Raw genomic sequence first — 26,295 nt, forward strand, 5'->3', positions numbered from 1 at the left:
ATCACTCTTCTTCAGAAGCCAGTCCCTTTCAGCACAAAGTAAGTGGATGAGTTCAGCAACACTCACATCAATCCCACAAATTCAAGGAATCCACAGGTATTGGGCCAGAATGAGGTCTGGATTACTTTTTTCCTTTTAAAAACAAAGTCTTGCAGATAATTTTAATAGGCCCCAAATAAACCAATATACTTACATCACTCTGAATTTCACCACTATGTTTTGCCGTGATATAATCAACTCTGTCAGCCACTGGAGTAAACTTGAGAGTTTCAGCTTTTGTGCGGTACTTTCTCTGTAAAAGGGCAAAACAATGGAATCATCATCAAATTGTATTGCAGTACCTTCTACCCAAACAGAACAATCCTATTTAGAAAGAAAAAAAGAAAAGCTACATGGAAGACCAGAATTAATTTACAAGCCAATGCAAGACAAATATAGTGGAAAGATCCAGCTTTTTATTACAAAAATTTCAATAAAAGTAAAATGTTGATGCATTTGCAAATTACAAATACGTGCAGTTATAAACACACATGAATATTTAACACTTATACTTAATAATGACCTCATCCAGAAGATCTTGGACATGCTTGACATGGTTGATTCCAACGGAGTCATTTGGCATCCACCCAATTCCACGTAGCCATTCCAAATCAGATTTGTAAACAGCCTGTGGAGACAAAACAGAATCCATGTCTTTAGTTTGAGTTTTCTGCCCAACACGGTTAGTTTCATAAATAACAGGTCTGACCCTGCTCGTCTTTCACTTCCATTGATTTCAAGGTGAACGTTATTGGGCTTAATATCAATATCATCTCTAAGTTCACCATATTTTAAACATGGCATTAAATCTGGTAAGTACCGTATATTCTCGTTCATAAGCCGAATATTTTTGGTAAAAAAAGAAGTGACGCATCAAAGAGCGGGGGTCGGTTGATGATTTTAAACTCTATGGAATCATTGAATTGAATATCTAATACATTGTCGTTTTGTTTACCTGGAGCGTCTGCAGGCATGGAGCCCCTCAGCTCCCAGTGGCCGCGGTTTGCCTTCCCAGCCAATGGGAGCTGCGGGAAGTGGCACCATTGGCTGGGAATGGCGAACCGTGGCCACTGGCAGCTGAGGATCTCCATGCCTGGCCAGGAGCCAAAGTTTGCCAACCCCTGAAATATAAGGTCGGCTTATGAATGGGTTAGACAATTTTTGCTATTTTTACCTATCCATCTTGGAGGGTCAGCTTATAAACGAATGGGCTAATGAACGAGTATATACAGTAATTAAGTTATACCAAGTTGCATAATTATTTCACCAACTACTTATATGTAGTGTTCTTTAATAGTGTTCTGTCTTTTATCATTCAAATCAGAGAAGCTAAATATTGACCATCTGTGCCCTAAACATGTTTTTATTGTAAAAACTTAATTCATATGAGATCAATACAGATTGTTGTTAGATGGCTTTAGATGTCTAGACACTGGCTGTCCATGGCACCAAAGCAATGCATGTAATGACCAACAAATGCACAAGATTAACTGTATTCCCTTAGTTTATACATTCCAATTTATAACAGTAATATGGCACCCCAGGTAGAAATAAAGACAATTTTGAAGCAACTCTTGTATTTCTCAAGTGGTAAACATCTTTCTGCCTTTGCATTTATACAATATAAGACCATCTGATACATGCTATTGCTATGCTTGCTCAGCAACGATCTAGTTTTTATGTCTTACTGCTTAATTATTGTATGTAGTGTAGTTGTAGCCATGTCGGTCCCAGGATATTGGAGAAGTGGCTCGAAAAGCTTGTCTCTCTCACCAACAGAAGTTGGTCCAATAAAAGGTATTACCTTGCCCTTTCATTTTAAAATTAATGCGTTTATATTTATAGAATTACAGTGCCTGTGACCCAATGTTTATCTCACGTATTGTGCTGAGTTTGAATGTAAGATCTTTTATGGACCCCGTCTTTTAGTTTGTTTGGTAGAGAGCGATATATACTTATGTGCTACAGTAGTAATAATAATGGCTTAAAATTATATATCTACTAATAAAAGGCCTAATCTAACTCCAACTCAATTCAGTAGAAAAACTCCTGTTTACTTCAGTTAGAGCTGGAGTAGACCCCAGAGAAGACAGATTATTATAGAAGACAAAATATGAATATTTGTTAACTCACATCACTCTGCAGTTGATAGGCTTTCTTAGCCTGTATGACATCATTCTGATCTGGCAAACATGTCCACCGATGCAAGTAATTACGGTAATCAATATCACTGACCAAAGTCTGACATTTTTTGGCGGCCACAATGGGAAGCATGTCCACTGGTATACTGCACTTTGTCTTCCACTTCTGAAAGTGTTTCCTGTATTCTAGGTCACTATGAAGCTTGGCTGCATGCAGGGCCCATCGTATTTTGTTATCTTCTTTTGCACTCGGAGTCCCAATATAGTGTCCTCTCTGCATCTCATGATCTAATTTGTATTTATACTGGATACAGAGCAAAGACCACCATGTAAATTACTAACGTTTCTGAGGCTTTAGAAATGGATGTGAAAATCTAGAAACGCCCTCTTTCCATACTTACATCACTGGCAATTTCTCTTGAGGCTTTGGCTGATTTAATTGGGATGGCATCTGCCCTAAAATCACAGCTCATCTTCACTTCATCCCAAGCTTCTTTATAAAGTTTCTGTGAAGACAGAAAATTGGCCCATCATTTTTCTAGCACTCTCACATTTGCAATCAGTGAAACAATTGTGCATTTAAAGTGGTCACATTAAAAAAAATTCACTGTCACTTATTCTTGTGCATTGTTCAGCCAAGTTCTGAAGTAAATGAAGTCTCCTGTTCCTTTACTGCAAATACAATGCGGTGCTTCCAGTACTCTGAAGGTATAACTTAAGGAACTGCAATCAGAACTGAACTAAAGTGAGTTTGCAAAGATTTAGGAGAAGTTTGTAAGTACTAACAATTTGCTTAATTCAATAAAATGTGTGGCTTCAATAATGCATTATATTGCTAATATTTAATGTGATTGCAGGAAATTATCATGGATAGCATTGTTACTAGTTGTTACTTAAATATTTTAAAAACTGTCTAAATACTTTAAAAATTATATTTGTAGTGGGGGGATGTTCAAAGCATTGCATGAGGACTGAACCTGTGACTCTCTCACTGATTTCAGTGGGTATTCACATGGCTAAATCATGTGTTTTGAAAATACTTTAGAATCTTAACATTCAGAGGATTCAGATAACAACTTATAGAAGCCTAAGAAATCCTATAGATATACTTACATTGCTAACATGAATAGCATTCGCCTTGGCTAGGTTGATTTCAGGTGTGTCTGGCATCACATGGATCGTAGTCTTGGCCTTGTCCCAAGTTTCTCTGTATTTGGGCTAGGAAAATAAAAAATTGTGAGATTATATATATTGTAAATATGCCAGTCCTTTGTATAACTTCACAGCATCGTGGGCCAAAGGTCCACCCAGAATTATGAACACTAAAAGTCTAAACTTTTGGAATGCTTCTAAGGTTAACTTAAAATACAAATAACTAGTTTAACATTTTAGCAGTGAGGTTTTCTTTAATTATATATTGCACTGAAATAATTTTATATTATAAGCATGAAGTAACATACGAGGCTGATTTGCACAGCATTAGTCTTAGCAAGGAGAACATCTGGAGTGTCAACAATATTGGTGTATTTCAAACTTTCTACAGGCGTGCGGTACATCTTTTCACTCAGGATGTCCTGGGCATTCTTCACTCTCTTCACTTCCACAGAGCCACTTGGCATCCATCCAATGCCACGCAGCCATTCCAGGTCAGATTTATATAAGGCCTGTGACAGATAAGGTCAGAGAGGAACGTAACTGTCATAAGTAATACCTTCATTATTTTAATCCATACTAAATAATGTAGATGGGTAGGAAAATACTAAACACTCTTGAGCTGGAGACAGAACTCCCTTTTTTTGACTTTTATATAAAGTTAATTTATACTATTGACAGGGTTGATTGGTTTAAACCAAAGTGATTTAAATCAGTGATTTTAAATCACCAAGTGGAAAACCTCAATTTAAATAATCGATTTTAATCAACTTTTCCATTTGTCTTTCAACTATTTTCTAAAGAAAGGTGCATTCTCATTAACTGATATAACCATTCAAACATGTTGATTTACAACTAAATAGAGCCTTTACACTAGCTTTGGAACATCTTTTAGCTACCTACAAGGGTACACTATAACTATATACATTTATATAAGCAGTTGTTATATATTAACATTTTCAGAGTCTTATAAATTTTACATTTTTAGTATGTTAGAAAATGAAGAATGATATATTGCTTGATTACTAGATAATTAAATTTTTGCTCATGATTTGTGCGAGCTGCATTAGAATGGTAACTGGAATTTAATTAAACACATAAAACAGCATATAAAATGTATTTTTATTCAACAAAACAACCTTTAAATGTTATGTAAATAACCTTTTCTTATCAAAACATGTTTCATATTTATAACTAAATGATTTATTAAACAGAGGAATCAGTTTAATTCACTGACTGCAGTTGATTACTTCAGGTCAGCCTGGGAAAATTTTCAAATATCCCTGGGTGCCCTACAGGATCAAGTCCTTAATACACTACATGACCTCTTGTGCCATATTTATAAAGCTTGACCTCAAAAGTTAGATACTTTCCCCCTGATTATTTCTTTATATAAAAAAAAGTAGTCTTTAACTCAAAGTTTTTGATAGCGTTTCATGGATTCAGCCTATTCATTATTTATATAATTGTTTTAAGAGATTATAAGAAGTTTAAGCCTTAATATATTTTGTATCCAATTCAGATTTAATTTTAAACAGGTTTATTTTTAAAACAATAAACCTACTATAATTTAAACAAAATAAAAAAAAAATAAAAAAAATCATTGATTTTTATCAACCCTTTTCCGCAATATACCGCGAAGCAAGGATCAGAATTTGTGTAGTTTGCCTCCCAGGTTCACACGTAGTTAGAATGCTGGGCAGAAACTGCCTCTGAGAAGAGGGTTTTGTCATGTCTGTCTCAAGTGACCATATGCTGTCTGGCGGATGAGCTTATCTAGAGGGAAAGCCATCAGAATGCAAGGCCTATGAAGGTGGTCAGTGAAGTAAAAAGATACTCAAAGAGGCCTCCACTCAATATGTTCATAACTTAGCTTTGAACAACCAACATAATAATTTACCAGCCCAGCTGCAAAAACTACTTTCCCACCTATCACCATGCTATTGGATGAAAAGGAATAAACTAGCAATGTTTGTAGAATAGAGGGCCTGGAGCCAGCCAACATAACCGTAAAAGTGGCTGAGGAGTGGGTGGAGCCAGACAGGAAATGTATTGATCCAGATTCCAGAATATGCTGATTTGAAATGTAAACCTCACCTGAGGTAAAATATTCCCTCTGGTGCAGCTACTCACACGTACACTGAGAGAGCTATTTATACTCATAAAGGGAATCAGTCACATTATTTCCCCGATTTTACAGATGGCAAATTCAAGCAAAGAGAGGTCAATTGATTTGTGGACTTATCACACAGCAGGGCCAGACCTGGAACCCAGCAATAATGACTCCTAATTTCTTACACACACTCCCTGCTTTCTTACAAATGTATTTCATGGACATTTTGAAAGTAAATGTAAACTGGACTGGTAACGGATGCTGCATCAGCATCATGATCCCTCTGTAATGAACAGTTCATTGATGATACATAATTGCTAAGGCACAAAAGAAATGCTTCAAAGAAAGCATACAAATCCTTGTCAGCCTTCACACCACATTCCCCCACATATAGGCACAAATTCAGTACAAATTTACTAATGCATAAAAAGCACAACAGTGTTACCAAGGCAACTGTTCAAGTATGTTAAAAGTAACTACAAATAAGCACTGTGGGAATTCACAGCAAAGACCCACATTTGGGGAAAAAACTGAATACAACCACTGAAAAGCTGGTGAAGGAAGGAGAAACTGCAGAAAGCGTTGAGGTGGGCAAATCCCACGTGGTTATCATCATGTCACCTTGATGTGCCTACAGAGCCTTATATCTCAACAGTTACTAATGTGGCATCCCCCACTTTTGTATACACTCCTACTTACATCACTTTGTAGATCATAGGCCTTCCTTGCCTGGATCACATCATTCTGGTCTGGCAGACATGTCCACTGGTGCAAATATTGACGGTAGTCAACATCACTCGCTAATAATTGGCCTTCCTTGGCTGCATAGACAGACACCATATCAACTGGTATGTTGATCTTAGCCTTTGAATTGTGATAAGCCTTCCTGTACTCTCTGTCATTCTGCATCTTCATTACATGTGCAGCCCATGCCAATTTGGGATCTTCCTTTGCAGTTCGGCATCCTATATAATGGCCTTTCTGTTTCTCATGGGTTTCCTTGTATTTGTACTAATAAACATAGAAAGAAAACATTAGCAGAAATAGTCATGAATTGCCAGTCTACATGTTCTAAAGCAACTAGTGCTTATGAGTGCCCAGCTTGGGAACACAAAGGATTTTAAAGGGTACTAGATCAGCACTTCTGAAATTCAGGTGCATTGTCTAGTTGGGCCCCCAAAAACTGATTCTCCAAATCACCAATGACTCTGGAAAATGTGGTCCATCTACCTTAATAGTTTAAAACAATGATAAAAGAAAATATTTCAGAATTCCCTCTCACAGTTATTCCAATTGCTTGCTAAGGTTTATAAGCACTGCTACATTTTAGATTTTAACAGATAACTTGAAAGCAGTAATGACAAAAATAACACCCTTGAATTACGTATTGGAAGCAGCAGAAATATAGTCTGTGTTTTAATTACTGCAAATGTTTGGTGGCTAAAAGTTTACAGTGTATTGCAAAATAGCTCTCTGAACCTCTACTGAAACTACTTTGATACAACAAATACAAAATACAATGTTATGTTATCATTAATATTTTACCAGTAGCAAACTAAGTTCTATTAGAAAGAGAGGGTCAAGACAGGATTTAAAATAATGCTAATATACAAGACAGCATGCTGTTCATATATGAGTATACAACAGCTTTGAATTGAGCTTAGCTAGCTACACAGTTGTCTGCTGTGTTTGATATGAGGCTGAATGGGCATGGCCTTTCATAGAAATGAAAGGGAGGGAACAGAGATTGTACCTCACTAGCAATGTCTCTGGAAGCCCTGGCATGTTTGATAGAAATGGCATCGGCTCTTAAGTCATAGTCTTTCATCTTGGCATCTTCCCAGGCTTGCTGATAATGTTTCTGTAATCAAAGACAATTTTAGAATTCATTTTTCTCATAAATCATATTTTCTCTAGATTTATAGCATGGATGTTTTCATTTGATCCTTACAGTGTTGTGGGTTACAAAAATTATTCCTATCCCTTTAACTGATAATTACTGCACACGTCATGATTAATTATATAGATTCCAAACCTGTACTCTGATCCACAGAGTCCTGTGCCCATCTGCAGCCCCACTTACTTCAGTGTGACTCTATAGGTAGAAGGATTCCCCCACACTTAGCATATTGCAGGAATGCGGCCATATATGCAGCATATCAGATCCATTCCCCCCGTGGGCCTGGGTCAAAGCCTACTGAAGTAATGAAAGATTCTCATTTTCTTCAATGGTCTCTGGATTATGACTTGTATTAGTCTCACAGAGAAGTCACCGATCAATAAGCTCATTAGAAGTTTTGCTGTATTTATAGACTCATAGACTTTAAGGCCAGAAGGGGCCATCGTGATCATCTAGTCTGACCTCCTGCAAGTTGCAGGCCACAGAATGTCACCCACCCACTCCTGCAGTAGGCCCATAACCTCTGACACTTCTGCTGAAAACTTAACATTTAATACGATCTTATAAATTAATGCAATCAATATTAAAAGATTTAAAAATCACTTTGAAACAATTATTGTCATATTACCATTAAAAAAAATCAAGGAAGTTGAAAATAAAAACCACGTAAGAATAATGTTAGGTGTTCAAATGAGGCTGCAATATTCAAACGTAATTAGTATATAAGATGGAAACAAAAGCCTGAAGTGTTCTCCCATTCCTCCACAGATAGACAATTTTCTGGGCTTCCAAGCCCAAGAATGTCATTGATTTTTTCTTCATAGTATGTGGGCCTAAAATATCTTGGTCAAACCCATAAGTTCCCCTTTGGAAGTTGTCATAAAGAGGACAATTTATGCAAGACCAATGTGCTTATCTTTATGGATAATATTTTGTTTTCCTTATCTACACATGGTGTATTAAACTAGACAAAAAAGATTATGCCGTAGATATTATACTGACAGGCTCTATTTGAAAATAATAGATGCACAGGCAACAAGTACATGTTTTAGCTCTTGGGCCAGAATCCCTGCCGGAGTAAGCTGGTGAAGCTCCATTGACTTCAAAGAAAAAGGTGAGAGAGGATAGAACACCGTGGACTCCAGATTAATGAATCTGGCCCATTGTGCACATTGTGCTCATTAACCATATATTATGCTTAAACAAATCATAATTCTTCATCTACATTCTAAAATACAAAACAATTCAAAAAATAAAATTAGTATATCTATGTTTATGTCAGAACCAGGCAGTTCATAATAAGAGTTCTAAAACAGGGCAGGCTAAAAACTACAGCTGCATATGACAATGTTCATTTCAATAACACCACGTATTTTTTACTTAAACATCTTACGTTGCTGACGTTCAGAGCATTGATTTTGGACTGCAGCATGACAGGTGTGTCAGCAGGAAGGGTGAACTGCGTCTTCTCTTTATCCCAGATTTTACGATAGAGAGGCTAATGAGAAAGTAAAGACAGCATTATTCAATTACAGTGTGAAAGATGCTGGACTATATTATTTTCAAATGAATTGATCTCATGGTTTAAGCTAGAATATATGTTACTGTTCTCTTTTGATGTGTTTTTAACACAACAGAAAGATCCACAAAAATACATGCATCCGAAGAAGTGGGCATTCACCCACGAAAGCTTATGCTCCAATACATCTGTTAGTCTTAAAGGTGCCACAGGACTCTCTGTTGCTTTTTAAAAATATCAGTGTGAATATAGAAAATATATGGTTATATAAGGGCCATCTTACCTCACTGATCTGCAGAGCATTGATCTTAGCCAAGACAACTGGTGGGGGGTCAACTACGCTGGTAAATTTCAATTCATCTGGCCGCTGCCGGTATAATCTGTCATTCACAAGTTCCTGGGCTTTCTTCACTCTAGTCACATCCACAGAGTCTTGGGTCAACCAGCCAGTGCCACGCAGCCATTCCAGGTCTGACTTGTACACATTCTACAAACAAAATTGTTCTGTTAGTTATATAGGGCAAGAATGAGAGTTTATTGTCAGTGCCTAGCAAGGTAGTGTACTACACTGCTCCAAGAGCAGATCAGAGAGCTGTAACTCTCATTGTCACAATTTCCTCTTGGATTCCCCCTTACTTTAGGGAAGACCTAATCTGCTACCTGTATAAACTGACACAGATGCTCTGGCCAGTGAATCTGGGAGAAGAATGGAATTAAGGCTCCACCTAGTCCTTGTCCCTGCCTGTCCACTAAATTAGAAAAGAAGTAGTGACCCGAAGCAGGCTGCTTTCTCTCTCCCTCCTTCTACCATGCTGTGACCAGTGATGGAGATCGTCCTCACAGGGAAATAAGAGAGCATAGGACAAGCCACATTCTTGCCCAAAATAAATATTTTCTCTTGTACAGCCATACAAGAGAAAGTCAGACAAGTAGAAAAATTAATTGTATTTGTACTCTCGTAGTTTAAACTAAATGAATTATATCACAAGTTTTTATTTCTGCTACATAATTACCCTGAAGGGAACAGGGCAACAAAAACAGTTGTTTTGGTCTTAAATCCACCACATAATGTTCAGTGATGCTTTTTATGTGGCACCTTCCTTTAAAGGCTCCTTGCCCTAAACGAATGCCTCTGGCACATCCTGCTTTGCAAAAGATAAAAAGCATCCAAGTGAACAGAAAGTGCCAGAAAATGTCAGACAGAAGAAAGGGAAACATTTTTTTAAATGTAAGTAAAAATATTCCTATGGTAAATGCCTGGTAAATCATTCATCACATATTTCTATCTTTAAAGGTTAAAATCTAGTGTGACTTTGGGTATCCACTTTCTAGACAAAATGTAGTTCTTGGGAATTATTATGTACTATACGGATATACTCACATCACTCTGCAACTCATAGGCCTTCTTAGCTTGGATCACATCATTCTGGTCTGGCAGACATGTCCACTGATGCAGGTAATTGCGGTAATCAACATCACTGACCAGTGTTTGACACTTCTTGGCCTGCACAATTGCCAGCATATCCACTGGGCTACTGTATTTGGTCTTCGATTTCTCAAAATATTTCTTGTACTCTCGGTCACTCTGGATCTTGGCCGCATGAATGGACCACACCAACTTGGGATCGTCCTGAAGGCTTTGGAATCCCACGTAGTGGCCTAATTGCTGGCGGTAACCTGTTTTGTATTTGTACTGTAAAAAACAGAAATCAAAGAAATAAAAACAAATGAGCGTTTTCATCAGGCATCTAAATATGTATAAATGTTTCTGCAACTGCAGTTTAAAGTGTCTATGTTTTGTTTCAGTTGTTAAAATGTAAGTAAACTAAAAGGATTGTTTCTTTACAAGGCCAGATCCTGCTTCCATTGAAGCCAATGGGAATCTTTCAGCTGAAATCAGCAGAAGTTGGATCAGATCCTAATTGCTATAAGCTAGCTCTACATGTGTTTTATGGAAAGAAGCACATATTAAAAATATTTTCCCCCCATTTTCCTGATCCAAAAGTTTCAGAGGGTTGGAGAAGCACCCAAAACTTCTGATGCATTTCAGGTCTTTACCTGAGCCTCTGCAAAACAGAGGAGAAATATTTAGTTACTGGAACGATTTCCAAAATAATTCAACTCTCACTTTTACATCATCACTGGTGGTTTATGATCTACTTAAATTAACCATACTTAGTGTGAAACTGCTGTGATTTGACATTTTAAAAATCCTTAGAAGAAGCAACTAAGATTATAAATAATATAAAATATATTACTCATTGTTAGAAACCTATGCATAATTTTAAAACAATTTTTTTTGAATTGGCTATTGATATAAATACATTTGTAGTGTTTTTAATAAGAACACTACATTAGCTTTACCCAAAATAAATAAATAAGATGTCAGGCTGTACCTCACTAGCAATGTCTCTAGAAGCCTTGGCGTGTGTTATTTCAATGGCATCAGCTCTTAAGTCATAACCTTTTTCCTTGGCTTCTTCCCAGCTTAGTTGATACAGTTTCTGTGGATGAAGTGAATATGTTAATATGCACATAGACAAATAATGTAAAAATTCATAGACAGTAATCAATAATGTAAATATTCATAGACAGTAATCAATATATATTTAGTTCAAATTACTCAAAATGGAATATAAAATTTGTATACATTTTCATAATCAGTATAGTTTTTAAATTTAAAAAATCCCCTTTAAAATCCAATCTGTTCCTCTATGTAGATCATTTTCACAGCTACCTGTGAGGGAGCATGTGTTATGGTTACCAAAGGTTTGCTTGTGCTAAAATACATTTACTAAGACACACTTGGCCCTAAGTGAAAAGAAATCTATCCAAAGACTAAATCATTGAGACTAAGGCTTATAGATCAAGCCCAAAACTGAGTTCTTTAATCACTGATGTTTCCCTTTTATATGGTAGGAAGTTACCTTCTTCCCAAAAGTTCATTTCGGGTACAATGGCCCCGGTTTATTCATCAACATAACATGAACTATCTCTCACAAGTTAATTCATTTGGAATTTAGATATTTACTCTACCTATTTATATGGTTTATAATGGAGCAGGTTTTGAGTTTTGAATAGGATATAGAATTACATTAGAACATATATGTCAGACCCTGGCTTGAGTTATGACTGAATGGACATTATCTTGCTTTGCAATGTGGAATTTGATATGTATTTTTGGAGAAATGCATTTATGATTTTTACTTTAATATCTTACCTTACTGGTGTTCAGAGCATTGATTCTGGACTGCAACATCTCAGGGGTATCAGAAGGAAGGGTAAACTGGGTCTTCTCTTTATCCCAAACCTCCCGATATAAAGCCTAAGGACAAAGCAGTCACAGAGATATTTAGTACATTGTTGAGAAACTTATCTTCACAATTTCTGATATATATCTGATCTCATCTTGGACATCTGGTCCAGCTCCCATTGAATCCAATGGCAAAACTCCCACTGATCCAATGTAAATAGGACTAGGCTACTTTTTACTGAAATTGAACTAAGATATGGGGTCTAACTTAAGCCTTTTTTGGATTCTGAATAATCTCCTTTTGGTTAATTCATTTTCCCCAAAAAATGTTCCCCTCTAAAGTTTTCCCTCATTCTCCAATTCACACTTGTTTGGGAAGTAGATTCATCCATTCTTTGGCATAGCTGTACTGTGAAGGACAAGACTAGCGATTCAGTTTTAAACTATATGTATTATGTATTGGGTTTGATAGGTTGCTTTTGGCAAGATCCTCTTCTAATTGAGGTGTTTGCTTTATTTAATGTGTTTTGTTGCACTGTTCACAAGGGGAAGCACTGAAGTTATTTTAAAAATTCATTTTATACATATATACACTATTTTATATTATTTATAAACATAACACTTTAAAGTGGAGAGCCAGTTTTATGCAATAGAGAAACCATAAACTGCTCAATTTTCCTTTTTGAAGGTTTATTCCAATTCATCCATATTAATAGAAAGACTCTCCTTGACTTCAGTGAGAGAGATATTTGACTCTAAATGCACGGGGAGATAGTCAGAACTATGGTCTGGAACTGGTAGATTGTTTTAACAATTGTTTATTTGTTTGAAATAAATACTGTGCAATGATTTGCATTCCTTACAAGTGACAGGGTTTCACATTACCCTGTTTATTCCTTGATTAATAGTTACTGGGGAACACCTCCTTCTAAAACCCTGAGAGTCCCTGGCAGCTCGAATTCTATATAAAACATACTATTTCCTCTTTATTTTAAATAATAAAACACAGCATGCACAGGGACACTCAAGCACAAATGTAACACATTTCTTACGCCACTCTGATTCAGAGCATTAGTCTTCGCCAGCACAATCTCTGGTGTGTCAACAATACTGGTGAATTTCAATTCATCCGGTCGCGTTCGATACAATCTGTTATTCAGGAGCTCTTGGGCTTTCTTCACTCTATCCACATCTACTGAGCCATCTGGCATCCAGCCAATGCCACGCAGCCATTCCAGGTCTGACTTGTACACATTCTACAAACAAACATAATTGCATTATTAATTATATATGGATAGCATGTGAGTTTATTCTCAGTGCATTGCAAGGGGCTACTTTGCCCTGCCCAAAGAGCAAACCACAAAGGGAACTGACTGTCACACAGCAAAGCCAGAATTGCAATCAAGTAACCCTGAATCTTAGTCTCTTGAAAACACTCCCTGCTTTCTTAAAAATGTACTTCATGAACATTCCAAAAGTGGAAATAGATAAACTGGACTGCTAACGGATGCTGCATCGGCATCATGATCCCTCGGTAGTGAAGAGTTCATCAATGACACATAATTGCTAAGGCACAAAGGAAATGCTTCAAAGAAAGCATACAAATCTTTGTCAGCCTTCACACCACATTCCCCCACATATAGGCACAAACTCAGTAGAAATTTACTAATGCATAAAAAGCACAACAGCATTATCAAGGCAACCGTTCAAGTATGTTAAAAGTAGCCACAAATAAGCACTGTGGGAATTCACAGCAAAGACCCACATTTGGAAAAAAAACTGAATACAACCACTGAAGAGCTGGTGAAGGAAGGAGAAACTGCAGAAAGCGTTGAGGTGGGCAAATCCCCCGTGGTTATCATCATGTCAACTTGATGTGCCAACAGAGCCTTATATCTCAACAGTTACTAATGTGGCATCCCCCACTTGTGTATACACGCCTACTTACATCACTTTGTAGCTCATATGCCTTCCTTGCCTGGATCACATCATTCTGGTCTGGCAGACATGTCCATTGGTGCAAATACTGACGGTAGTCAACATCACTCACAAATGATTGGCATTGCTTGGCTGCTTGGACAGACACCATATCAACTGGCATAGTGACCATGGCCTTTGAACTGTGATAAGCCTTCCTGTACTCTCTGTCATTCTGCATCTTCATTACATGTGCAGCCCATGCCAATTTGGGATCTTCCTTTGCAGTTCGGCATCCAATATAGTGGCCTTTCTGTTTCTCGTGGGTTTCCTTGTATTTGTACTAATAAACATAGAAAGAAAACATTAGCAGAAATAGTCATGAATTGCCAGTCTACACGTTCTAAAGCAACTAGTGCTTATGAGTGCCCAGCTTGGGAACACAAAGGATTTTAAAGGGTACTAGATCAGCACTTCTGAAATTCAGATCCACTGTCCAGTGTCTCACGTTGGACCCCCAAAAACTGATTCTCCAAATTACCAATAACTCTGGAAAATGTGGTCCATCAATCTTAAAAGTTTAAAACCATGATAAAAGAAAAATACTTCATAATTCCCTCTCTAGTTACAATACATAGTTATTCCAATTGCTTGGTAAGTTATATAAGCACTGCTACCTTTTAGATTTTAACAGATAATACCCTTGAATTATGTATTGGAAGCAGCAGAAATATAGTCTGTGCTTCAATTACTGCAAATGTTTGGTTGCTAAAAGTTTACAGTATATTACAAAATAGTTCTCTGAACCTCTACTGAAACTACTTTGATACAACAAATACAAAATACAATGTTCTGTTATCATTAATATTTTACCAGTAGCAAACTTTAAGTTCTATTAGAAAGAGAGGGTCAAGACAGGATTTAAAATAATGCAAATATACAAGACAGCATGTTCATATATGAGTATACAACAGCTTTGAATTGAGCTTAGCTAGCTACACACTTGTCTGCTGTGTTTGATACGAGGATGAATGGGCATGGCCTTTCATAGAAATGAAAGGGAGGGAACAGAGATTGTACCTCACTAGCAATGTCTCTGGAAGCTCTGGCATGTTTGATAGAAATGGCATCGGCTCTTAAGTCATAATCTTTCATCTTGGCATCTTCCCAGGCTTGCTGATAATGTTTCTGTAATCAAAATCAAAGACACAATTTTATAATTTATTTTTCTCATAAATCATATTTTCCCTAGATTTATAGCATTGATGTTTTAATTTGATCCTTACAGTTTTGTGGGTTACAAAAATTATTCCTACCCCTTTAACTGATAATTACTGTACACATCATGATTAATTATATAGGTCCCAACCTGTACTCTGATCCACAGAGTCCTGTGCCCATCTGCAGCCCCATTGACTTCAATGAGACTGTATGGACAGAAGGATTCCCCCATATGGGATTCCTGTAGCATATCAGATCCATTCACACTGTGGGCCTGATCCAAAGCCTACTGAAATAATAAAATATTCTTATTTTCTTTAATGGTCTTTGGATTATGCCTTGTATTAGTCTCACAGAGAAGTCACTGGTATTAGAAGTCTTGCTGTATTTTTAATGGAAGCATCTCACACTCTTCCACTGAAACTGTTAAGGTTCAAGATGATCTTCTAAATTAATGCTATCAACATTAAAAGATTTTAAAATTACTTCGAAACAATGATCGTCATGCAGCCATTAAAAAAACAAATCAAGGAAGTTCAAAATAGAAACCATGTAAGAATAATGCTAGGTGTCCAAATGAAGCTAAAAGAAGCAAGACTATTCAGGGGAACTTAATTGATACATAAGATGGAAGCTAGTGCTTGATGTGCTTTCATTCATCCAAAGCTAGCCAGTTTTTGTGGGCCACCCATCCCAAGAACATCACTGATATTTGCGGCATGGTATTTTGGCCTATAATATCTTTTTCAAACCCCAAACTTCACAAAGGAAGTTGTCATAAAGAGGACAATTCAGGCAAGGGTATATATTAAACTTTAAAATGCCACTGTTTCATTACTTTATTTTCTTATCAACACATTATATGTTTAACTAGACAGTCAATATGGTGATCTAGATGCTGTGGTGACAGGCTTATTTATGGATAACAAAAAGACAGACAACAAGTCCATGGTTTAGATCTTGGGTCAGAATCACTGCTGGCATAAGTGGGTGACACTCTGTTGGCTTCAAAGAACAAAGAGAGAGAGGAATGCCACTGACTCCAGATTAATTAATCTGGCCCATTGTGCTTCATGAACATTGGACTCATTAAACCATATTATACTGCTTAAATGAATCATAATACTTCTTCACCTACATTCTAAAATATAAAACAGTACAAAAAATAAAGATAGTAAATCTGCGCTTATGTCAGAACCAGGAAGTTCATAAGAGTTCTGAAACAGGGCAGGCTTAAAATGATGCGTGTGGCAATGTTTGTTTCAATAACACTACATATTTTTACTTGAAGATCTTACATTGCTCATGTTCAGAGCATTGACTTTGGATTGCAGCATCTGAGGGGTGTCAGCAGGTAGGGTGAACTGTGACTTCTCTTTATCCCAGGCTTCACGATAGAGAGGCTAATGAGAAAGTAAAGACATCATTATTCAATTACAGTGTGAAAGACAATTACAGTATGTTACTTTCTAGTTAAATTGATCTCATGGTATAAACTATTATGTTTATACGGTTCTCATTTTATGAATTTTTAACACAAGTGAAGGATCCACAAAAATGAGAGCATGAATGCAGAAAATGTATGGTAACATAAAAGCCAGCTAACCTCACTGATCTGCTTAGAATTGATCTTAGCCAGGACAACTGGTAGTGGGTCAACAATGCTGGTGAATTTCAGTGTGTCTGGCCGCTGACGGTATAATCTCTCATTCAGGAGCTCCTGGGCTTTCTTCACTCTATCCACATCCACAGAGCCATCTGGCATCCAGCCAATGCCTCGCAGCCATTCCAGGTCTGACTTGTACACATTCTACAGACAAACAAATTAATATTATAATTACAGAAAAAATTTCAGAGACAAAACCTAATCTGTCCTCTATGCATCCAACAAATAGAGCAGAATTAGGATGGCATCCCCATCACCATAAGTTTTCGGGCAACTGGTAAGTTTGAATAAAGTTTTGCAATTCCAATTACCACCTCAACATTCAAATATGAGTACTTTAGCCGCAATTAAACTTGGGCTCCCCAAGAGAGACTGGAATTTGAAGAAGCCCAGATTCTAATATTCTAGAGTGCTCTCAACTGAAGAGAAGCATCCATAGCTTTACAAGCATTCACCATTAATCTATTTGCCACTTAGTAATCGCATGTGCGAGTGTAATAATGGGAAATGCATGCACAAATTAAGCTCAAAATTACAATAGCACGTTGGCCTTAATCCTGTTAGTCCTAACACTGTGTGCAAAAACAGGGAGCCTAAGCTTGTTGTGTTCCAGTGCAAGTGGGAGCAAAGTCTGTGAGTTGGAACAAGCAAAGTTAAGCACTAGGCATAGACCTCTGCACTAAGTGGAACTGTCAAGCTACTTGTGCACCTTCCGCCTCACTCTCAAAAGCACAAGGAAAAAATAGATCGGAATATGGGAAGAGAATGGGTGTGTCAAAGGAGACATCCATTATACAATTCACTCTCAGGTCTTATTCTTCCTAATAGGACTAATTAGGCAGCTGCACACCAGTACATTTTTAATACAGAATAGGGTTTCCCCAGAGTTCTCACTCCTACAGTTACACATAAAACGCTCTGCAGGTGCAGTGTTTGAAAGCAAGCCTTTTGCATGCACATTTTCACTCCTAACTTGCCTGGAAATCAAGTGGAGCAGGTTAGGAATTTTCAATCAGAATGATTTTCTGATGGAAAATGCTCTTTTCACATACTAAAAATTTCTGGGGGAAACTAAATTTTGCTGGAAAATGACAGTTCCTTGGGTGCCTGCCTGGAAGGCTCTGGACAATTTCACTTTTTGTATGGGGAGAGAAAGTGAAATTGGCAAGAAACTACTAGGCAAGGCCAGCAAGCAGAAAAAATCTGTTTTGATTCTCTCCAAAGGGTATTTTTCTTGAAATTCCTTCCTGTGAAAAATTTCACATTTGACTTTTCATTCTCATTTGGAGCAAAAAAATGTTGTTTACAGGATCAGGTACATAATGGATAAATTTTACTCTCAAATGTTTGAATAGATATTTGCACACACACGCATATAAAAGACTTATTTTGCATTTGTTTTTTACTCACATCACTCTGCAACTCATAGGCCTTCTTAGCTTGGATCACATCATTCTGGTCTGGCAGACATGTCCACTGGTGCAGGTGATGGCGGTATTCAACATCACTGACCAGTTCCTGACATTTCTTGGCCTGCACAATTTCCAGCATGTCCACTGGGCTAGTGTATTTGGTCTTTGATTTCTCAAAATATTTCTTGTACTCTCTGTCACTCTGGATCTTTGCTGCATGCATAGACCACATCATCTTTGGATCATCCCGTATGGTGCGGGCTCCAATATGGTGACCTCTCTGTTTCTCATATGCTTCTTTATATTTATACTATAACAGTATACAGAAACAGAGTTCAGTTATGTTTTATATATTCATGGAAAAGTGAATAATGGACCAGATCCTCAGATGCTTAATTCAGTTTTGTTCTATTAACGTCAAAGCAGCTAGGCCAATTTATATCAGCTGAGTACGTGGCCTACTTAACATGAGGCAAATCTGATACAAAATGAATACAAATTAGCACATAGATGTAAAGATATCAAAATAATCATCAGTGATCAGTACTGTCTCAGTTTAATAGTAATATAGGAACAAAAATCATTTCTCATAGGCAAATATCTTGATTCAGAGGTTGAAATCCCTAATATCCCCTCACTCCCTGAATATCAGTAATACAGTATCATGTGATGTGTTAATATTTTATAATATATATTTCTAGGATGGTTTGTTTAATATCAATAATTTTAATGTTACACTCTCTTCGGTGTGAAGTTGGATATTTTTCTGCACTTATCTGTTTCCATGGTGTTTATTTTTTAAACCAGAATTTGATATACTTTTATTTTTAAATTATTTATTATTCTATTCCTATGTTTTGTCATTTTAAAGAATGCATATTTTAATTATTTCACAAGGTTACTAAAAATAAAATGAGAAAAACCCTTAATATACAGTTAAAATGATAGATTAGCAGAAGCAGCACATACTTCACTAGCAATATCTCTTGATGCCTTTGCACTTCGAATTGGAATTGAATCAGCTCTTATATCATAATCGGTCATCTTGGATTCTTCCCAACCTTGTGTGTAAAGTTTCTACAGGGAGGAAAACAAAATATGTGAAATGAAAATACAGTATTATACAAATTGTTTATTATAGAGAAAATGAAACTATACATTAAAAGAAGTTCTTTAAAAGTGAAATGAATGCTTACCTAATTTCTGATTTTGTATTTGTTTGATATGTTTTTTAAAATAGTCTTACCTGGCTAACGTTAGCTGAATTGGCTTTTGCCAACAAAATCTCCGGAGTGTCTGGCATGACATGAATTGTGGTTTTGTCAGCATTCCAGGCTTCTGTGTATAAACGCTATGGAAGGGTGGGAAACAATTTTTTAAAAGTTTTCAATGAAATGTTTAAATAAACACAGTTTTTGCAAGTGGAAGGATTTCATACTTTAAATCTACAGTGTTTTCAAAGAAAAACTAAATTGGGCTTATAGGTGAATTTCAACCAAAGTGCATTGCCCATTCCATGAACCAACCCTCGTAGTCGGTAACACCTGTGAATTTTTCTGAGAGACTCACCTTGTTCATTGTCTCAGCATTTTGCTTTGCCAAAACCAACTCCAGGGAATCGGTCACACTGGTAAATTTGATTTGGTCTGGGGGCTGGCGGTACTGCTTTTCACTCAGGATTTCTCCAGCTCTCTTAACCTTCTCAACATCCATGGAACCAATGGGGACCCAGCCTGTACCCTTCAGCCATTCCAGGTCTGATTTGTAAACAGCCTAAAATTTAATTAAATGTTCAGTCAGTCATTTGTAGGAACAATCAAATTAATATATGAATAAATGCAACTGATGTATACACCACTCACTTCATGTAACATTATCTATTACTACAAAATGGTCATTTGATTCTGACACTCATTCTTCCAAGATAGATAAAATAATTATTACACAGCACAACGAATGGGAAAATGGAAGGACTCCACAGACACCTCTGACAGATCGAAGATCAAGAAAACAGCAAGGATTTGGTGACAAAGGATCGGTAACAGGATATGGAACATTTCACAAGCCAGTAAGGGCAGAAGAAACCAAAGCAGGGACTACTGCACTGGGGAAGAAGGGGAAAAAATGGGGCCCAGCTGGGGCCACCCTTCTCCTGGACCCAGAACTGCACAGGGGAGATACCCCTCCATTCTGAGGGCACTAGGACCCAGATGGTGCCTACCTCAACTCCCCCTTCATTCCCCACATCAGGAAGCTACAGAGAGGAGACAGCCAGAGATTCCAGCTGGTAGGGGCTGAATCTACCAAAGCGGGGATCTTTGGACTTCTGGACATTCGGAAAACTTTCTACAGTTTTGACTAGACTTTCTCTGGCCTGTGCTGATTGGCTGTTTGCTCCAACCCTCTCCTTCCACCTCCCAGTCTCGTCACCTAAGCTTCATTCCACACCTACCCACTCTTACCATCTTCTCACCTACCTTATTCCCCTGACCACATCCCCTTCCCTTTTCTTTTGCTTTAGCTGATCCCCTCCTAAGTAACCACAATCCCCTCAAAAAATTATGGAATTAACATGACATTTGCTGCCATCTCATTGTTTACTCTGCTTGCGTGTTCTACCCCTTCCCCTACCCTGTGTTTGTCTCGTCTGTTTAGATTGCAAGCTCTTCAGGTCAGGGACGTCTGCTACTCTCTGTTGGTACAGCACCTAGCACAATGGGGCTCCACTCTTGGCTCCTAGGCTCTACCATAGTAAGCATGTTAAACAGACATCTGTGTGCAGGCATGTCAGGGTAAAATTGGGCCTATTACACATATTGTGCACTCACATCACTCTGTAGCTCATAGGCCTTCTTAGCTTGGATCACATCATTCTGGTCTGGCAGACATGTCCACTGATGCAGGTAATGGCGGTAATCAACATCACTGACCAGTGTCTGACATGTCTTGGCCTGCACGATTCCCAGCATGTCCACTGGGCTAGTGTATTTGGTCTTCGATTTCTCAAAATCTTTCTTGTACTCCCTGTCACTCTGGATCTTGGCTACATGCATAGACCACATCATCTTAGGATCATCCTGGATGTTGCGGGCTCCCACATGGTGGCCAAGCTGCTTGCGATACCCTTCTTTGTATTTGTACTAAAATAAAATATATTTATATCACTGTGACAGTTTTCAATTCAGAAACGATGTACCCAACTTAACTAGAACATGCATGCCCTCATACTGGAAATCGACGCGTTACACTTTCTTTAATATGCTATTTTATTCATTTCGTTCAGAAGAAGAGAAAAATATTCTAAGCAAGATAGAATACCTATCTCCATAAACATATTACTACTAAATTTACCTACCTTATCCCTTACAACTATCTACGTATCTTGTTTGTGGTCCCACATCCTTTTAATTTTTTAGGATGTGCTCTTTCCTTAAGAATTTTATCATACAACATCTGCTGACAAATTAACATCAACTGGCACCTTTATCTTCTATTTAATTAGTGATGCCAAGGATATAACCAGCCTGGAGAGTGAACTACTTCTAACCCCTAACTGGTGTTGCCCTAGGTGAGCAATGAGGCACACTGGCAGAGTAGTGAAAGGGAGACTTTATTGTCATTGCTTATGCCATATGTGTTCCATAGAGGACTTCAGTCACATGGGCTTTCAATACAACAACTTTTCAGCTGCATTAAAATCTTCTCATGGCAGAAACAGGGGATTGTTTAGGACTGTCAATATTATTTATTATTTTTTCTGGGGGACTTTTGAAGCATTTAATTCTAATCTCAAAAAGTAGTAAATAGGTACTTTATATAATCTCACTATGGGCCTGATCCAACACCCATTGTACTCAATGGAAATACTTCAATGGGCATAGGACTAGGCTTTATATTATTTATTTTATCACTGCAATGTATTTGTCTAAGGCATCCATCACTGTAGATGTTGATATGGTCCTTTCTTTTCAGATGCAAGAAGCATGCACTATAATCATTGGATAGCAATAGAATCTATTGTACAATTTAAAAGCATTTACATAGAAAAATTATAGAGCACAAATTCTGAACTCTTTCCCATAAGAACCATGTCCCTGTAGATATAACAAAAAGGTTACTTACTTCACTGGCAATATTTCTGGATGCCTTGGCAGCCTGGATTGGAATGGCATCAACACGCAAGTCACAACCTCTCTTTTTCAATTCCTCCAAGGCTAATTTGTACAATTTCTATGAGAAAGGAAACCATTTATATTTTTATCTCATTAACCAGGTACTTTATACACTTCCCTTATAGTTAAGCTTGTTACACATTTATATAACAAAACCCATTAAATCACTAGAAAAAAAATGATTAATGTTCAAAATGGGTAAACCTGATTTAAATACGACCCATAGCTACCTGCCCTAGGTAGTAGGAAAATGCACATTTCCAACATCTTATTGTATAAGTCTGGCAGCAATAAGGGAGTGGGAAAGCAGGGATGGTGGGAATCTACCTGAAGACCAAGAAATGAGGTGAAAGGTGTTCCCAGATGCGAAGTTTTACACTGTTGCAAATTCACATTATTTCCTGAAAAACTTTTTTTCACAAGGACACTGGCAAAATGAAAGAGGGGAGTTTCCCGGTGTGCTATTTATACATGTCAAGGGTTTACCACAGGATAAGCTCCTAGTTTAATGCTGATAGTACTTTTGAAAATCAGAAGTCAGACACCAAGAAGATAATGTAAATTATAGCAAAAATCTGTCTCAAGTAACATTGCTGGCCACATGTGGGACTACACAGATGAGCAGCATTATCGTATTCATTGAAAAGCCAGAGACAACAAAACTGTTCTGTCCAGAGGTCATTATTTCATCCTCTCAGCTTTTGACTTTTACCCACCTCACTGCAGTTTATTTGGTTGAGTTTTGCTAGCATGATTTCTGGAGTGTCAGGCATGACATGAATTGTAGTTTTGTCTTTGTCCCATGCTTCGGTGTATAAGCGCTAAGAAGGAAGACAGGGAGAGATTATTGTTATTATTTCTGAATAGAAATGAAAGGTAATTCAGTAGTAGCCTACAGTAACTAACTATCAATCAAATCTTGCCATCGTTACTCTGGCAAAATTCCTATTATAAGCAAAGGGAATATATCTGAGGAGAGCGGCGCATATTTGGCTCCAAATTTAGAAATTGATTACATCAGTTTACAATAATAAAAAAGGCTGAAGCAAACCTAAGATGTCTGATGAGCTATTGCAGCTGACTACACACATACGCCCAAGAAAAAGTGCACTGTCATATCCCGAATAATCTTAGTAACTTGATTCTTGCTTTACATGTCCCCATTTGTACTTAATAAGATAGGTCCTATGTACTGCTTTGCAAACATACTGTTTTATCTCAGGACATCAACATTACTTTGAATCACGTAGGGGTCAGCAATGTGTCCATACACAGATATAAGTGTCCACGGTAAAAATGTTGAGGTCGGTGGTAATTTTTCAAGAAACGTTGAATGACATAACCCCCCAATGTCTGTCACTATGTACGGTAATTTTGTCAAGTGTCCATCGCGCAACATAGTGGTGCTGACCCCGAGATATTCCTAATTTTCTGTCTTTAATCATGAGTAGCACAGCACTGATGTGTTACTTATCAAATCATTACTCACCTTATTCATTGTCTCTGCATTATTCTTGGCCAAGACCATTTCTAGAGAATCTGTCACACTAGTAAATTTGAATGTGTCAGGAGGCTGACGGTATATTTTATCACTCAAGATCTCTCCAGCTTTCTTGGCTTTTTCAACATCCAGGGAACCAATTGGAACCCAACCAATGCCTCTCAGCCACTGGAGATCTGACTTGTAGTAATTCTGTTAACAAAATAAATACAAAAGAAATTCCTTAGTTCACTTTTCCAGATTATCATCCCAGTACATTTTATCTAAATTTTATAACTACTGAACAACTAGCTAGCTGTGAGTAAAACATGCAGCATATGAAAAGGGAAAACAAAATAAAAGCTATAATATAGTAAAACCTGGATTTGGGCTAGAATTCAGGGGTGAAATACTGGTCCATTGAAGTAAATGGCAAAACTACCGTTTCCTCCATAGAATGCATCATTGAAAAGCAATACCATACAGAAGAGCCATGTTTAGAACTCATCTCAAGTCTTTCTTTCTCAGGTTGACCTCCGAGACCCAAACAATGCTATCCAGCTACTCTAATTATGTTTGATTTTTATCAATATGCTTTTTGCACATCTGTGTTTTCATCTTTTTACATACAACTCTCTTGGTCCCTATTCTCCACTCCAGCTACATTCCAGAATATTCTCTTTGTCTCCAGACTTTGCACCTTCCTCAATGCCACCCTTGCACAACCTGCCATTTACTAAGTGTCATGCATATTTCTTTGACTCAGGCTCCTCTCCAGTTACAACATGGTTATTCTGACATTGCTTATTGTGGTTCACAATTTTAGCCCTATGATAGTACTGAAATGCATGAAGCTTGGCAATTTTGCTTTGCAAGAATCTGTATGAACATTTCCTTTGATATATTGATCCATATAGGTGCATTCTTTACCCATTAAGAATTTCTCATAATTTCAATAATAAATCATAAATGGGGACAAATGTGCTTAAACTGGTCTTAAATTTGAACTAATTAAGGAGTCTTTTAATGGATATAATCTAAGGCCTTGGCTACACTTACCCGGTAGTTCGACGGCTGGAAATCGAACTTCTGGGTTCGACTTATCGCGTCTAGTCTGGACGTGATAAGTCGAACCCGGAAGTGCTCGCCGTCGACTGCGGTACTCCAGCTCGCCGAGAGGAGTACCGCGGAGTCGACGGGGGAGCCTGCCTGCCGCGTGTGGACCAAGGTAAGTTCGAACTAATTCGAACTAAGGTACTTCGAACTTCAGCTACGTTATTCACGTAGCTGAAGTTGCGTACCTTAGTTCGAATTAGGGGGGTAGTGTAGACCAAGCCTAAGTTTCCATTTGTAACAAAACCTATTACAATACTAGAATTGGTGTTTTATTGAGAACACTTGGCTCTGCTGTTATCAGTATGTGAAATCATTTTTCATCTAAGGTACAGTATCAAATACAGTCATCTTCTGGAACTGAAACAGAAAAGGTACTTACATCACTCTGTAGATCATAGGCCTTTCTAGCATGGATGACATCGTTCTGATCTGGCAGACACGTCCACTGGTGAAGAGGATGTCTATAATCAATGTCACTGACCAGTTCCTGACATTTCTTTGCCAGCACAATCCCCAGCATATCCACTGGACTATTATACTTGGTCTTCCATTTCTCAAAATCCTTCTTATACTCCCTGTCACTCTGGATTTTGGCAACATGCATAGACCATACCATCTTGGGATCATCCTGTATGTTGCGGGCTCCTATGTGGTGGCCAAGCTGTTTGCGATACCCTTCCTTGTATTTGTACTGAAGGAAAAAGCAAAATATAATGTTCCGTTAATTAATAATGTTGTGACTATTAATTTTAAATAGTTCTAACAAGAAACTCTCCAAAAATTATTTATAAACTATAGTTATCATGATGCTTTCAAGGTATTTTATCAAAGTGGTGTCATGGGTTTGCATTCTAGGCAACTGGATTGTGAATTAGAACTTTAAATGGGATAGACATTCTGGGATATAAAGAATTATTAAACTTACTTTTTGTAATGTTAAAGAGAAATAATTGTGATATGCATGAACTATGTTTTTTTTTTAACAATTAAAGATTTAATTAATGAAATAGGTCTTTTTTTTGCCTAAAATTATGTACTACAACAGACTTATCTATGCCATGCACGTGAAGTAGAATCTCTTAGTATTTTCATTTGTAATTATTTTTATTTTACAATTTAAATGTTTAAATATATGTACTACAGCTTTACAACATGTAAACCACATCTTAATTGTTTAATCAAACCTCCTATTGC

At 37.4% G+C, this 26,295-nt stretch overlaps 1 protein-coding gene across 1 annotated transcript in view; it reads right to left on the reverse strand.

Annotated features, from left to right (window-relative positions):
- The window catches only part of NEB (nebulin), a 172,543-nt gene that overhangs the window by 77,726 nt on the left and 68,522 nt on the right, over nt 1-26,295 (reverse strand). The window contains exons 52-74 of the mRNA XM_034786087.1: nt 25,481-25,792; nt 23,995-24,198; nt 23,222-23,326; nt 22,456-22,563; nt 21,162-21,473; nt 19,903-20,106; nt 19,580-19,684; nt 19,303-19,410; nt 18,332-18,643; nt 13,170-13,373; nt 12,085-12,189; nt 11,261-11,368; nt 10,246-10,557; nt 9,148-9,351; nt 8,739-8,843; nt 7,199-7,306; nt 6,145-6,456; nt 3,641-3,844; nt 3,294-3,398; nt 2,582-2,686; nt 2,173-2,484; nt 563-667; nt 194-292 (exon numbers count right to left, since the gene is read on the reverse strand). Of these exons, the coding sequence (XP_034641978.1) occupies nt 194-292; nt 563-667; nt 2,173-2,484; nt 2,582-2,686; nt 3,294-3,398; nt 3,641-3,844; nt 6,145-6,456; nt 7,199-7,306; nt 8,739-8,843; nt 9,148-9,351; nt 10,246-10,557; nt 11,261-11,368; nt 12,085-12,189; nt 13,170-13,373; nt 18,332-18,643; nt 19,303-19,410; nt 19,580-19,684; nt 19,903-20,106; nt 21,162-21,473; nt 22,456-22,563; nt 23,222-23,326; nt 23,995-24,198; nt 25,481-25,792 (4,158 nt within the window). The remainder of the gene's footprint in view (nt 1-193; nt 293-562; nt 668-2,172; nt 2,485-2,581; nt 2,687-3,293; nt 3,399-3,640; nt 3,845-6,144; nt 6,457-7,198; nt 7,307-8,738; nt 8,844-9,147; nt 9,352-10,245; nt 10,558-11,260; nt 11,369-12,084; nt 12,190-13,169; nt 13,374-18,331; nt 18,644-19,302; nt 19,411-19,579; nt 19,685-19,902; nt 20,107-21,161; nt 21,474-22,455; nt 22,564-23,221; nt 23,327-23,994; nt 24,199-25,480; nt 25,793-26,295) is intronic.

Source organism: Trachemys scripta, chromosome 11, assembly GCF_013100865.1.
Source record: "Trachemys scripta elegans isolate TJP31775 chromosome 11, CAS_Tse_1.0, whole genome shotgun sequence".
NCBI classification, from domain to species: domain Eukaryota; kingdom Metazoa; phylum Chordata; order Testudines; family Emydidae; genus Trachemys; species Trachemys scripta.